The sequence below is a fragment of the Camelus ferus genome, chromosome 16 (genome assembly GCF_009834535.1).
Source record: "Camelus ferus isolate YT-003-E chromosome 16, BCGSAC_Cfer_1.0, whole genome shotgun sequence".
NCBI lineage: Eukaryota > Metazoa > Chordata > Mammalia > Artiodactyla > Camelidae > Camelus > Camelus ferus.
Window position 1 is genome coordinate 1139009 of NC_045711.1, and position 12381 is coordinate 1151389.

Here is a 12381-nt window from a genome sequence, read left to right on the forward strand (position 1 = left end):
GAGTGTATCACAGTGAGACTCTCCATGAGGGGATTCAGGTTTGGGGAAGGGCAGGAATACCATTAGTGCTTCTCTTGATTCAGGCTTGTGATTTTATTTAATTTTTGTGTTTTGTTAGGTGAGTATTTTGCTTCCTAGAACTCACCCTGAATTGTCATATATAATAATATACTCCAGTCTTCAAAAGCGATTTATAAATAGAAGGAAAAATTATTACTACCCTTTTAGTGAGTTCACAGCCATATTCATTATTCCACGAATGCAAACAGTTTCCTTCTGCTGTATTTGCAAATTTGGGATTTGTGCAGGGTTTAATAGGCAGCCCTCTGAATGCACGTTAAAGGTCTGTGCTCTGCTGTGTGACTTTCTCTAGGCTTGCTTGTTTGTTAAAAACATGCTGAATGAGGGGGGAGGGTATAGCTCGGTAGAGTGTGCGCTTAGCATGCGTGAGGTCCTGGGTTCAATCCCCAGTACCTTCATTAAATAAATAAATAAATAAAATCCTAATCCCTGCCCCCAAATATAACTAACTAACTAACTAACTAACTAACTAACTAAATAAATAAATAAATAAATAAATAAACATGCTGAATGAATGAAGGAATAGCTACTCTTTGTTGGGAACTTGCTTTCTTACCAGGCAGTGTGTTAATTAGCACGTTACATATTTGTTTCTTGTTCATTTCTCACAACAATCCCATGAAGAATATATTTTTATTTTTATTTTACAAAGACGGAAATAGGCTCAGAGAATGCTGAGGTTTACATAGCTTGTGCAAGAGGAGTCAGGATTAGAACCCAGGTTTATCTGACTCTAAAGCCTTGCTCTTAACTACTTTGCCCTGTTGCCTTTTAATATGTGACATGATACCAGAGACCCAGATCTCCTCAGTGCATCCCAGTGGACAGAGTAGCTTGGATGCAGAGCTCAACTCTGGATGCTGCTTTGCTCTTTTTTCTGCATCATGAGTTCAGTTTGGAAATACAACCTTGCTTCCCTTACAGGCTGGGTTTCCAGGCATCTGCTTGAGTAGATTTCTGTTTCAGGAAAAGTCCTGTGAAAGCCAAGGCCAGCTGTGCAGCTCGGCACGCATGTGCCTGCACAGTCTGGGCCCAGGCAGATGTCTGAGGCCTTGCGTACAATTCCACCTGGAAAGCATAGTGGTTTCACCACACCTGTTTACTTCTAGTCCTGTGGGCATTCCTCGTGACATCTTGCCTCTGATCTTGTTCATGCCTATCACTCTGTACTTCCTCGTCCCATGCTTCGTCTGGTTCAGATGTCACTTTCTCCATGAAGCATCCCTAATTACCCACTCCATTCTCTCCTCCCACTTGCATTGGGGCTCTTTAGGGTGCTGAACCCTCCTAAAATCTAGTCTCAGTTCCTTAGTGAACATGAGCAAATTTAAAAAAAAAGAGGGAATCTTTTTAGGTCTCGCTCTCCTTGTCCGACAGTAAAATAGGAATGTGTTACCTGCCTGAATAAGATCGCTTTAAATGTTAATTAAAAAAAATTGTTTTTTTGAAAAGCAGTCTCCATCTCATGGTTCCAAAGATACTCATAAAAAACAATACATCTGCCTGGAATATCATCTGGGGAAAGTTGCTCATTACAACCTGGTTTTGATTCAGGAGGTGGTGTGGCCTTTGAGTGTGTTCCTGAACTCTAGAGAACCCTGCTGCCTTTCCCAGATCAATTTAAATTACAGAAAGGGTGGAGGGGTCTGGGTAGATCTCAGAGACAGTTATTATTTTGATATCTCCCCAGGTAATTCTAGTGTATAGTCAGGATTAAGAACTGTTGGTATTGTGGTTAAGAGCTGAGTTCTGAAGCCTGATGGCATGTATTCAAATCCTGACTTGTCATTTTCTAGCTCTGTGACCTTAAGCAAGTTATCTAGCCTCTAAGAACCTCAGTTTCTTCATCTGGAAAGGCAGATTAACGTTGGTTCTTATAGGGTTGTTGGGATGCTGTAACAAAATGTGATTCTTAGAGTGGTGTCTGGCACATAGTAAGTGCCCAATAAATGTTAGTTATTATTACAGTTATCTGGCATTCCCCATCTTCCAGTCATCTAAGTGGCCCAGCCTCTTGGGAGAATGGGGACGTTGGAATAAACATCTTGATTCCTGCAACCACTATAGCTGTCAAGTTTTTTTTTCTTTTTCTTTTTTTAATTAAAGTTATTTTTTCTTATTATTAACACTAATAGTAATACAATATACTATTTGATAGATGCTTGCTATGTGCCAGTCACTCGACTATGTGGTTAACTTACCCTTTCAACAACCCTGTTTCTGGGAAAGTATCGTTTCTGTTTTACTGATGAGGAAAGGAAGGAGCCTTGAGGTAGAGAAACTTGCCTGAAGTCCCGCAGCTAGTAAGTAGCAAGGCTGGGATTTGAAGGCTGGTCGGACTGAAGCCTGTGCTCCTAATCTCGGTGCCAGCTTCAGGGATGTAGTTGGGATGTGCTGCAGCAGACCAGTCTGCTGCCCTTAGTGAGTCAGTGTTAAGCAGCTTTGGCCTCCTTATCTCCAAGATCAAAGTGCTTGTGGTTGGAAGGGACCTTAGAGATCATCTAGATCCCACCTCCTACCCAGTGCTGCAGGCCTCTTGGGAAGGTTCCCAATGGTCCTTTGGCCTCTGAACGTTTTCTTCATAAGAACTATTTATGTGGCGGTCAGTCTTGTTTTTGGATACCTTCTCATGTTAAACAGAAGTTGCTTTCTAGTGATTTCTGTCCATTGGTTATGTGTGACTCTCAGAACAACGTTAAGTCCTTTCCTCATTCACACGATGACTCTCAGGTGAAGGAATGGACAGCCCATTCCCTAAACTTTCTCATGTGACATGACTTTTTGGTCTCTCTCCTTTAGACCCTTCCTAGTTTCTAAATGCCCTTCATCAGGTGAGGTGCAGATTCCAGAAATGGTTGGATTCGTGGAGAGCACGGCAGAGCGGTCTCTGTCCTGGCCACGTCATTGTCTAGTCAGCCTTCATTGTCTGGTCAACCAGAGCACCAGCGTTTCCCCCAGGAACTGCACCCATCACGACAGTCTTTCTCATCTTGTTCTTGAGGCACTTTTTATTGATCTCCGTTAAATTACACCTTGTTGATTTCAAGACTCCATTTTAGCCTGCGGAGTTAATTTTCATCTTAACTCTGCCTTTCAGCATTTTGGCTGCACTCCTCACTTTGGTATGCGTGGCTTCTGCATCTTCATCTGGTTGTTGGTAAATGTCAAACAGGATACTCCTGCACCATGCCGTGACACATAGACCCGTGGATTAGAATCTTATTCTGTTATTGGGTTTATTATCCTGAGGAACTAGATTACATGCCTTAATGAACTCAGGATAGAAGACCATCTGCGGTGTTCTTTGAATGTCCTGGCCTGGAAATCTGATCAAAAAAGAGACTAGGTGAGCTGGCTTGTTCCATAGTGAACTCATGTCATTTCCTCTGGGAAAGACTTGGTTTCTTAAAGGATCATAGGTTCTGTCTGATAAGCTATTTTTTAAAAAAATTTCAGAGAATGACAGTCTTTTCAATTTGTAGTTTTGGAATTTCTCTTTTCCTCTTTTATGAAAATCAGTGCAGGATTAGTCCTTCTCTAGGCTTTAAGGGACTTTGCTCCTTCCCTGCAACTTCTTAGGGATTACTACCTAGTTCTGAAATCAGTGCTGTGTGTTTTAGTTGTATTACAGCAGGATTCAGTAATTCTAGACGAGAAAGTTTAAGTCTATTAAAACTAATTCTAAAGCTGTTATCACCTGTCTTGGGTTTTAGTCCTTACTGAATGATAGCTGTTCTACTGTTAGTTAGTAGCAGAGCGAAATAGATCAACAGCTCTGCCCTTTTTCCGCATCATCTTCCCAAAACAATGTTGCTCCAAACATTTAAAAAAAAATGCAAAAACAACCGTTAGCGTTTTTGATGAACGTATGTACTCTGGATTATAACCTTTTTTTCCATTAGGTATCAGACAAACAATTCATGTCCACCAAAGAAAATTTGGAAAGTAGAGTAAGAAGAAAATTTGTCCACAGACCACCACACAAACCCAGTCATTGTCGCATTGTGTGTATTTCCTTTTAATCTTTTCTGGGTGTGGACTTTATTTTTGTTTTCCCCTTTGTAGTCATACTGCTTTCTTCCTTTTCACTTGACAGTCTGTCATCAGCATTTTCCGTGGCATTGTGTAGCCTTGTGTTACTCTTGCAGTTTCCTCGATTTCTTATATTTACCCTTCATCCATCTGCCATTTGTGTTCTTTGGTGAGTTGTGCTCACCTAAGCTTTGCTGCCTTCTCTTTTCTTGGGATCGCCTCTTACACTCTGAGTTACTGTATTTCTTGTCTTCCAAATTTTTCATCATTCTAATGAGGCTTTGGGATTGGCTACTTTTTTCCTGCATTTTCAGAAATCTACTTTCCTAAAGATTCGAGTTTTGTGTCCTGTCATTCATTGTCTTCTTTCTGTTAGAAAATCCAAGATGACGCCCTCACCATCTCACTTGTAGTCAGCACTCGGTAAATGCCCAGTTCATCTCTTCACTGCCCCCTCAGCTGTTAGTCCTTTCCCATCAGTTGGGCATAAATCTAGGTGCCTTCTTTGTGGTTTTGTTTTATTTTAAGCAGCAGCATTGTCAGCAAGGTGAGGTGGTGTTGAGCATTGTCCTTTGGCAGACTTCCATCAAACCTTGAGCTTAGCAAAGTTCCCATCTCCAGTGGATCTTGCCACACTGTCAGTTTGGTTCTCTTTTGAGAGTGAACCTTTTTTATCCTCCAGCTGACTGAGTCTAGTTTCTCTCTTCAGTGATACGGCTTTTGTATGTCTTTCTTATTTTTACCGGCTTTTTTTTTTAATTGAGGTATAATTGGCATATAACACGGTTTCAGGTATACAACGTAATGATTTGATATTTGTATACATTTACCTGCTTCTTTTGAACATGGTTGTCCACTGTCTGTTTCTAGATGTGTATACCACTCCCTCTACATTAAAATTTAGACGTCTGAGGCCAGGAAGTTTTGTTCCTTATACTCTTTTACCTTTTGTTTTTAAGCTCTTTCTTCACCTGTAGAGTTGTTTTTTTTTTTTTTAATGTTGATGTAGTGTTTTATTAGAACAACACTATGATACTCTTGGTATTTGTTTTTGTCATTTCTCTTGGTTCTTATTTTCTCTGCTTGTCTCATATATGATTCAATTCTTCGTATCATATCAGCATCTCCTGCAAGATTTTTTCTGCCTGCTCCTCACTCTGTTTCCTCCATCATCACTAAGAGTTCTCCTTGTTGTTTGTTGCCTTCTTCAGAACCATCTCTTTACTTCCCATAGGATTTTTCCCTCCAAAGTCATGGCCTTTGGCTTGAAGAACTGAGAAGGCCCCCTGGGCTGACCCCTTCCGTTTCTCATCCTGCGTGTTAGAGTGTGGCCCTCCATCTCATTTGGGCCTCTGTTTTTTGTTGCATTGCTTGAATTCATAAGTCTTGATGAATCTGGGTTGTCAGGAAGGTACTTACCTGCTTTATCCTGGCCACACCTCATGGGGTCCCATTAGACCCATCTTTTACTCTTCAAAATGCCAAAAAAAAAATTAAAAATAATTTTCATCGGAAAGTATTCACATGTGTTTCAAGTTCATTTGTTATAAATAAAATATATGATATATAAAAACATACTTGGGGGAGTAATGGACATTGAATTCTTAACAGAATTATTCTGGAGAAGGCAGGGAGAGAAGGGATGTGGAGAGCTTACACAGGCCCTAGTTTTATATGTAATACTATATTTGCCTCAAATCTTTAAAAGGAATTATGCATAAAGCTAGGTGATGGATATACAGGTATCTGAAAATATTTTTTCTTATTGTTGACTTAATTGACATTTCACAATTAGAAAGATAAATGAAATAATGTGCTTAAAGTATTTAGTGAAAAATTAACACAATTCTGGTAAGGCTCTAAGTTCCTTTTTGACCGCAGCCTTTAACCTTTCTTTCTCTCCAGAGGTACTAGTTATTATCAGTGTGGAGTGAATTCTTTTTATAGGTATTTGTGTACACAGATATGTACCCTTAGAAAATATATGGTGGTGTTTATGTTTTAATGTTTTTGTTTTCTTGGGGGTGAGGTAGTTAAGTTTATTAATTAATTAATTAATTAATTAATTAATTAATTAATTAATTAATTTTTAATGGCGGTCCTGGGGATTGAACCCAGGACCTCGTGCATGCTAAGCATGTGCTCCACCACTGAGCTCTACCCTCCCCTTAATTTTTTTAATGTATGCATTTTTCTGCTCTTGCTTTTTTCACTCAATAATATGTCTTAGAATCATTCCATAGTATATAATAAATTATCTCATTGTTTTTAACTGCTTAATATTCTATAATATGAATAATCCATGATTCATTTAATATGGATAAACCATAATTTATTACTCTAATAGATCGTGGGTTATTAAGATAGTGCTGCAGTGAGCATCTCCACGTGAGCCACTCTGAACCCACACGTATTCAGGGTCAGTACTGAGGATTCCTGTGCCTGTAGGGCCTAAGTTTGTAGTAGACACTCCCAGCTGCCCTGTGGAGGTGCTGTGCCAGTTCTCACTGCCACCAGCAGAGGGAGCAGCTCTTTGCCCCACACTGCCACTCATTTGTTACTAAAAAGACAAATTAAGAACCTGGTCAGTGAAAACTGAGATCTTGTTTTAATGTGCATTTTCCTGATAAGTAGTGAGGCCAACCATCTCTTTATATGGCTGTTTTCCTTTTCTGTTTCTTTTTGGGTGAATTCCTTGTTCGTGTCCTTTTGCTCATTTTTATTTGGGGCTGTCATTTTCTTATTGAATTGTAGGATTTCTTTGCTCTAGTTTCACACTTTGCTTTCCATCCAGGGGCAACATCTCTTCTTTTCAGAATTATCTTGACTATCACACATTTCTCTTTGACATAACATTTAAAAAACTTTAGAATCAGTTTATCAAGTTTAATGGATAATCCTGTTGAATTTGGGATTGTTCTAATTACCACAGGTTAGTTTGAGGGGAAGTATCATGTATATTATCAACACCACTTGTTTAGTCTTTCTCAGCCTAATAGACCTGTCCTGAATTAAGTTATTTGTTCAGTACTATTATTCTGTGATAAAAAGTTAAAATAGTTTACCATCAAGTCTCATTTTCTTTTGAAATATTTGTCAACTCTTTCAGTTTATTTCTTTTCTGAACACCTATTATCTGAACTGTTACGAAAAGGTACTGGTGAGATGTGCAACAGCAGATAGGAAAAATCTGTCATCTTTTCTATGTCTTGTTTTTCTAGCAATCCCCAAAGTGAGACTGGAGACAATCTACATTTGTGGAGTAGATGAGATGAGTACCCAGGACATCTTTTCCTACTTTAAAGAATATCCCCCTGCTCACATCGAGTGGTTGGATGATACCTCCTGTAAGTACACTCACATGTTCCATTGACTGTGCTTTTGTTTATGATTATAAGAGAGTTCTTACCATCTCAAATGGTGAATGATTGAGGCCCAGACTATGCCCTTAGTCTAGGAGAGAAAGCATTGCCCACTGACAAGAACCAGAGTGTGTTAACCAATCTGCCAGATCATATCCCAGGAGTGTTCTGAGTCAGCTCAGAGGTGGTGATCAGGCCTTGAGGAGGTTTGTTGCTGGCATCCGAGTCTAGGGTACATGACTGAGGCCTCTCTAACACCCACAGTTTCCCACCAAAGGAGTGGGTCCAAGTGCGTAGACTTGGGGCTGCGTTTTCCGGGCTTCAGACTGTGTCATTGCAGCTTGCCATACAGCTCTTCAGCAGGCTGTCTCTGACCCGGATACTAGACTAGAAACCTCTGACACTGTGCCAGACCTCTTGTTTCTGCTTTCTTTGGACTGTGTTTTCTAGAGCTTCATCTGCTTGCCCTAATCTGGGCTGTTCAACTTATGAGCTAACTGTAATTTTTAACTTGCCTCCCAGTCCAAGTCTGTCCTGACCTCTGGTAATGACTCTGCTGGCTTCTTCTCTAGACTCACTTCTCCTCTGGCTTTATTCACCACCAGCTTGCTGACCTGGTTTTCCTGGTTTCCTGGTTTTTCCAGCTGCTTTCTTTAGATGTTAATTCAGTGCTTTCATTGAAAGAAGAACAAACATGACTGAGTAAAAGATTTTTCTCCTTTTTTCTTTTTGCTTAACTTAGACCATCCAAATCAGGGGTTGGCAAACCTTTTTTAAAAAGGGCTGGGTAATAAATATTTTAGGCTTTGCAGTCTCTGTGGAATCTGCCCAGCTCTGCCAGTGTAGCATGAGAGCAGCCATAGACAATATAATTGAATGAGCCTGGCTGTTTTCTGTAGCACTTTATTTACAAAAACAGGTGGTGGGTGTGTAGTTCATTGTACATTAGTTATAACTAAATACAGCTGGTACAAGTATAAATAGATAAATGGATGAATGGATGAATAAATTAATAAATAACAGACGGTTGGCTGGATTTGGCCCACTGGTTATAGTTTGCTAACCTCTGAGTTAACTCATTAAACCGGTAGCTAAGGGATATTAGAGTCAGGGGGACCCTTAGAATCATGCAGTTCAGCTACCTCATTTTGTACATCAGAAACTGAGGAGCAGAGGAGGGAAATTATTTGCTCAAGACCATGTGGCATATTATTAACAGAAATGAGAATCTTTAGACCTTCATTTCTCAAACTGAGACATAGGGATAGCATAAGTTTGAGAAGTGCTGCTTTAAAGTTAAAGTTCTCAAAAACCTTTTTCTTGGGTAAATTCTCTAAGAACGAAATTAAATTGGTTGCTGCAAAACCAAGTGGCTGTCACGCCTCCTTGTATGTATCCCATGGGCGCCATCATCAGCCACACTTTATAACAGGGGAAGATCATTTAGCATGTCCAGATGACAAGGGACAGCAGAGGGCTTCCATGGAGAGGGCAGAAGAATAAGGGATAATCCAAATTTCTCTGACAGTCGTCATCATTGTCAAGAACTGCTAACAGTTGTGCGTAACACTCACTGTGTGCCAGGCGGTTTTAATATACAGAAGCTCTTTTTCGTGGAATACTTGACCATTCTTTTGTGGAACCCAGCTTGGGAATGCAGCTCTGGGCTAACTTTATCAGAGGTTTTGCTACCACTTTCTGTATACTTCCTTTCCTTAGTTGGTTTGTACGCTTACTGATGCCAGCTGAATGACACTGTAGCGATGAATATGATATATTCTCTGCCCTCAAGAAAGTTACCATTTGAATGCGACGTTCAGTGTTATTTTACATCTTATTTTAGGTAATGTGGTTTGGTTGGATGAAATAACAGCCACACGAGCCCTTATCAACATGAGCTCCCTGCCAGCCCTGGATAAGATAAGAAGCAGGGATGCCAGTGAGGACAAGTCATCTGAGAAAAGTAAAAAAGGTAACTGACCACGAAGGAGGGGCTTTGGAGCTGCAAGTCCTGTTCTTTGCAGTTTGAGTTTCTATGCAAAGTGTTATATAGCATCTCATCGCCAGCTATTTCTGAAATAAGCTATGATGCTTTGGGTCATTTGTTAAGAGGAGGAGGAAATATTAGACTTTTAACGTATATGAGATGGAGTTATGTTAAGGTTCATCTTGTCCCTCACATTCCGTTTTAGACAAACAGGAAGACAGTTCAGATGATGATGAGGCTGAAGAAGGAGAAGTTGAAGATGAGAACTCAAGTGATGTAGAGGTCAGTAAGAGGACAAAGATGCGTGGAAGGTTGTGCTGTAAACACTTGCTTCCTATCGCGTTATTTAAGCCTTAAAGACTTAGCGAGTTGTGTTCTTCCTCTGACTTCCACCATTACACCTTCTGAGAGGGCACCAGACTCTTGGCCTTGAAGTTCCTGTGGCTGGAGTGAATGCTTTGTCTTAAGATCTTAGTACTCACACTTCTGTATTAAAGAAATGTTTTTATTGAGAAATACTTCAGTGTTATCTCATCAGTAAAATTAAAGAATATTGGCATATTTCCTAATGGAGTATCTATTATTGTTGGAAATATTAAAGTGTATTCATTTAAAAGTTATTTATTGAATATCTTTAAATATACCAGATTCTTGGTGCTGGGGATATAGCGTCAAGCAGATCAAAGTCCTTGCTCTGCTGGAGTCTACATTTTAGTGGAGAGGACAGACAATACACAGTACGCAGGTATATAATATAATGTCCAGAAGTGATGAGTGCTGTGGAGAAAAATAGAGAAGGGTAAGAGGTTAGAGAAAGATGGAGATGATTAGACAGGGTGGTCAGGGAAGACCTCTGACTTAGACGTTCTGCAGTAATGCTGGTGGGTATTATTAAAGGCAGATTGCTTCCTTAATAATTTTGCTACTCAATAAATATGAAAAAAGCGTTAATTTTTGTATTGAAAATGTTCTTTTCTCTTAAGCTGGACACGTTGTCTCAGGTAGAAGAAGAGTCTTTGCTAAGAAACGATCTTCGTCCAGCTAACAAACTTGCTAAAGGAAATAGGTTATTCATGAGATTTGCTACAAAAGGTAAATGTGGTAATTGGTATTGATTTTTATTTTTAGTGAAAGTGACCTGTTATCGAGTGACATCCTTCTCTTTTGAATCGGAAGTTAGATCGAGTAACTCAAAGATCCTTTAAACTGTCATATTCTGTGCTTATAAAATTGAAGGCTTGCTGTCTGAGTTGGAATTTCAGACTTTGAAAGTGAATATTAGCTATTTATATACTTTTGTGATTTCTGGCTAAGGTAAGTTATTTTCCGTTAAAGCTGGTTTGCCCCATGTGCTTTTCAACCAGTTTTTCATCTGAACTGTGAAAACTTTTTAAAATTATATTTTATGTATCACAGCAGTATCTTCCTGGAAATTGCTAATGGTGACATTCAACTCTAATTCTCTGAGGAATTAAATTAAGAGCCTTTTAACAATTCATAAGGCTTTTATGCACAGTGATTTTGGTATGCGTTAATAATATATGTATATGTGTATTTTGAATCAGTTGAGAGTTCATTGGCGATGACAGCCCTTACACCCCTGAATACTTCAGTACATATTTCTGAAGAACAAGGACTTTGTCTTACACACAGTTATCAAAATCAGGAAATTTAACTTTAATACAATGCTATTACCTAATCCATAATCCACATTCAGATTTTACCAGTTCCTGTAGTTCCCCCTCTCTTTATATTAAAACTGCCTGTCACACAGGGAGTGCTGTGTAAGTGTTAGAAGTTCTTGTTGATGGTGATGATTGTCAAATAAATCTGGATCATTCTTTGTACTACTCCCCCACTAAACTAGGATCCACTCCAGGACCGCGTGTTGAAGTATGCCATGTCTCCTCAGTCTCCCTGAGTGTGGAACTGCTTCTCTGCTTTGTCTCCCTTGACTAAGACATTTTTAAAGGGGACAGGGTCATCAGTTTACAAGCTGCCCCTCAGTTTCGGTTTGTCTGATGTCTCCTCATTAGATTCAGGTTGTGCACTTTAGGCAAAAATATCACAGAAGTGATGTCGTGTTGTTTTCATCACATCAGCAGGCACATTGTATTTATTTGTCCCATTTGTGGGAATGTTAACCTTCATCACTTGGTTAAGGTAATGGTTGCCAGGTTTCTCCACTGTAAAGTTACTTCTTTTCCATTTATAAGTTTAAGATTTGTGGGGAGATACTTTGAGATTATGTAAATAGCCTGTTGCTCATCAAACTTGCATGCAGTCGCTTTAGCATCCATTCATGATTTTTTAAATTTCTCTTTTCTTTATTAGTTGGCAGTCTTTTGTAAGGAAAAAATGTTCCCATTTTTACCCATTTACCTACTTATTTATATCAGTTTAGATTCATGAAGTTTTATTTTATTTAGTGAGTCTCAGGCATTCTATTGCTGCTTTGATTCACAGATTATCTTGGATTTGGCCAGTAGCTCCCCTTCAAGCTGTGTTCCTTTGACATGCCTGCCTCTTTCTTTGAGCACTTTCTTCCTTTATGGCACAATAAAACATCTTGTTTTTCCAGACTCAACTTGTACTGTCCCTGCCCCAGATCTGGAATCAGCCATTTCTCCAAGAAGCTGGTGGGCATGTTTTTCCTAGGGTGAAACTTCTGGTTTGTGCCACTAAGTTTACCTGCAGCACTGGGCACTTCCTCATCCTTGCAGTCAGTGGGTGCCTGGGAAGCTGTCAGAGACCTAAAATATGGATGGTCACCGACCACCTGTTCTTCCTGTTAACTTTTTAACTTGATCAATGGGATCTTTTCTACATTTACTTATTTGAGGGGCCATTTGAGTGCATTATATAGATCTATGTTGCTATGCTGTTTTCCTTTAGCTGTTTTGAGGAACATCACAGTCA

General features: G+C 39.5%; 1 protein-coding gene across 4 annotated transcripts in view; it reads left to right on the forward strand.

Moving 5' to 3' along the window:
- The window catches only part of NCBP3 (nuclear cap binding subunit 3), a 33274-nt gene that overhangs the window by 4580 nt on the left and 16313 nt on the right, over positions 1–12381 (forward strand). For all 4 annotated transcript variants that reach the window (XR_004326499.1, XR_004326498.1, XM_032497982.1 and 1 more), the window contains exons 4-7: positions 7335–7460; positions 9319–9447; positions 9668–9744; positions 10446–10554. Coding sequence is in view for 2 of the 4 variants with exons in the window: in XM_032497982.1 (XP_032353873.1) it covers positions 7335–7460; positions 9319–9447; positions 9668–9744; positions 10446–10554 (441 nt within the window). In the remaining 2 variants the exon portion in view is untranslated. The remainder of the gene's footprint in view (positions 1–7334; positions 7461–9318; positions 9448–9667; positions 9745–10445; positions 10555–12381) is intronic.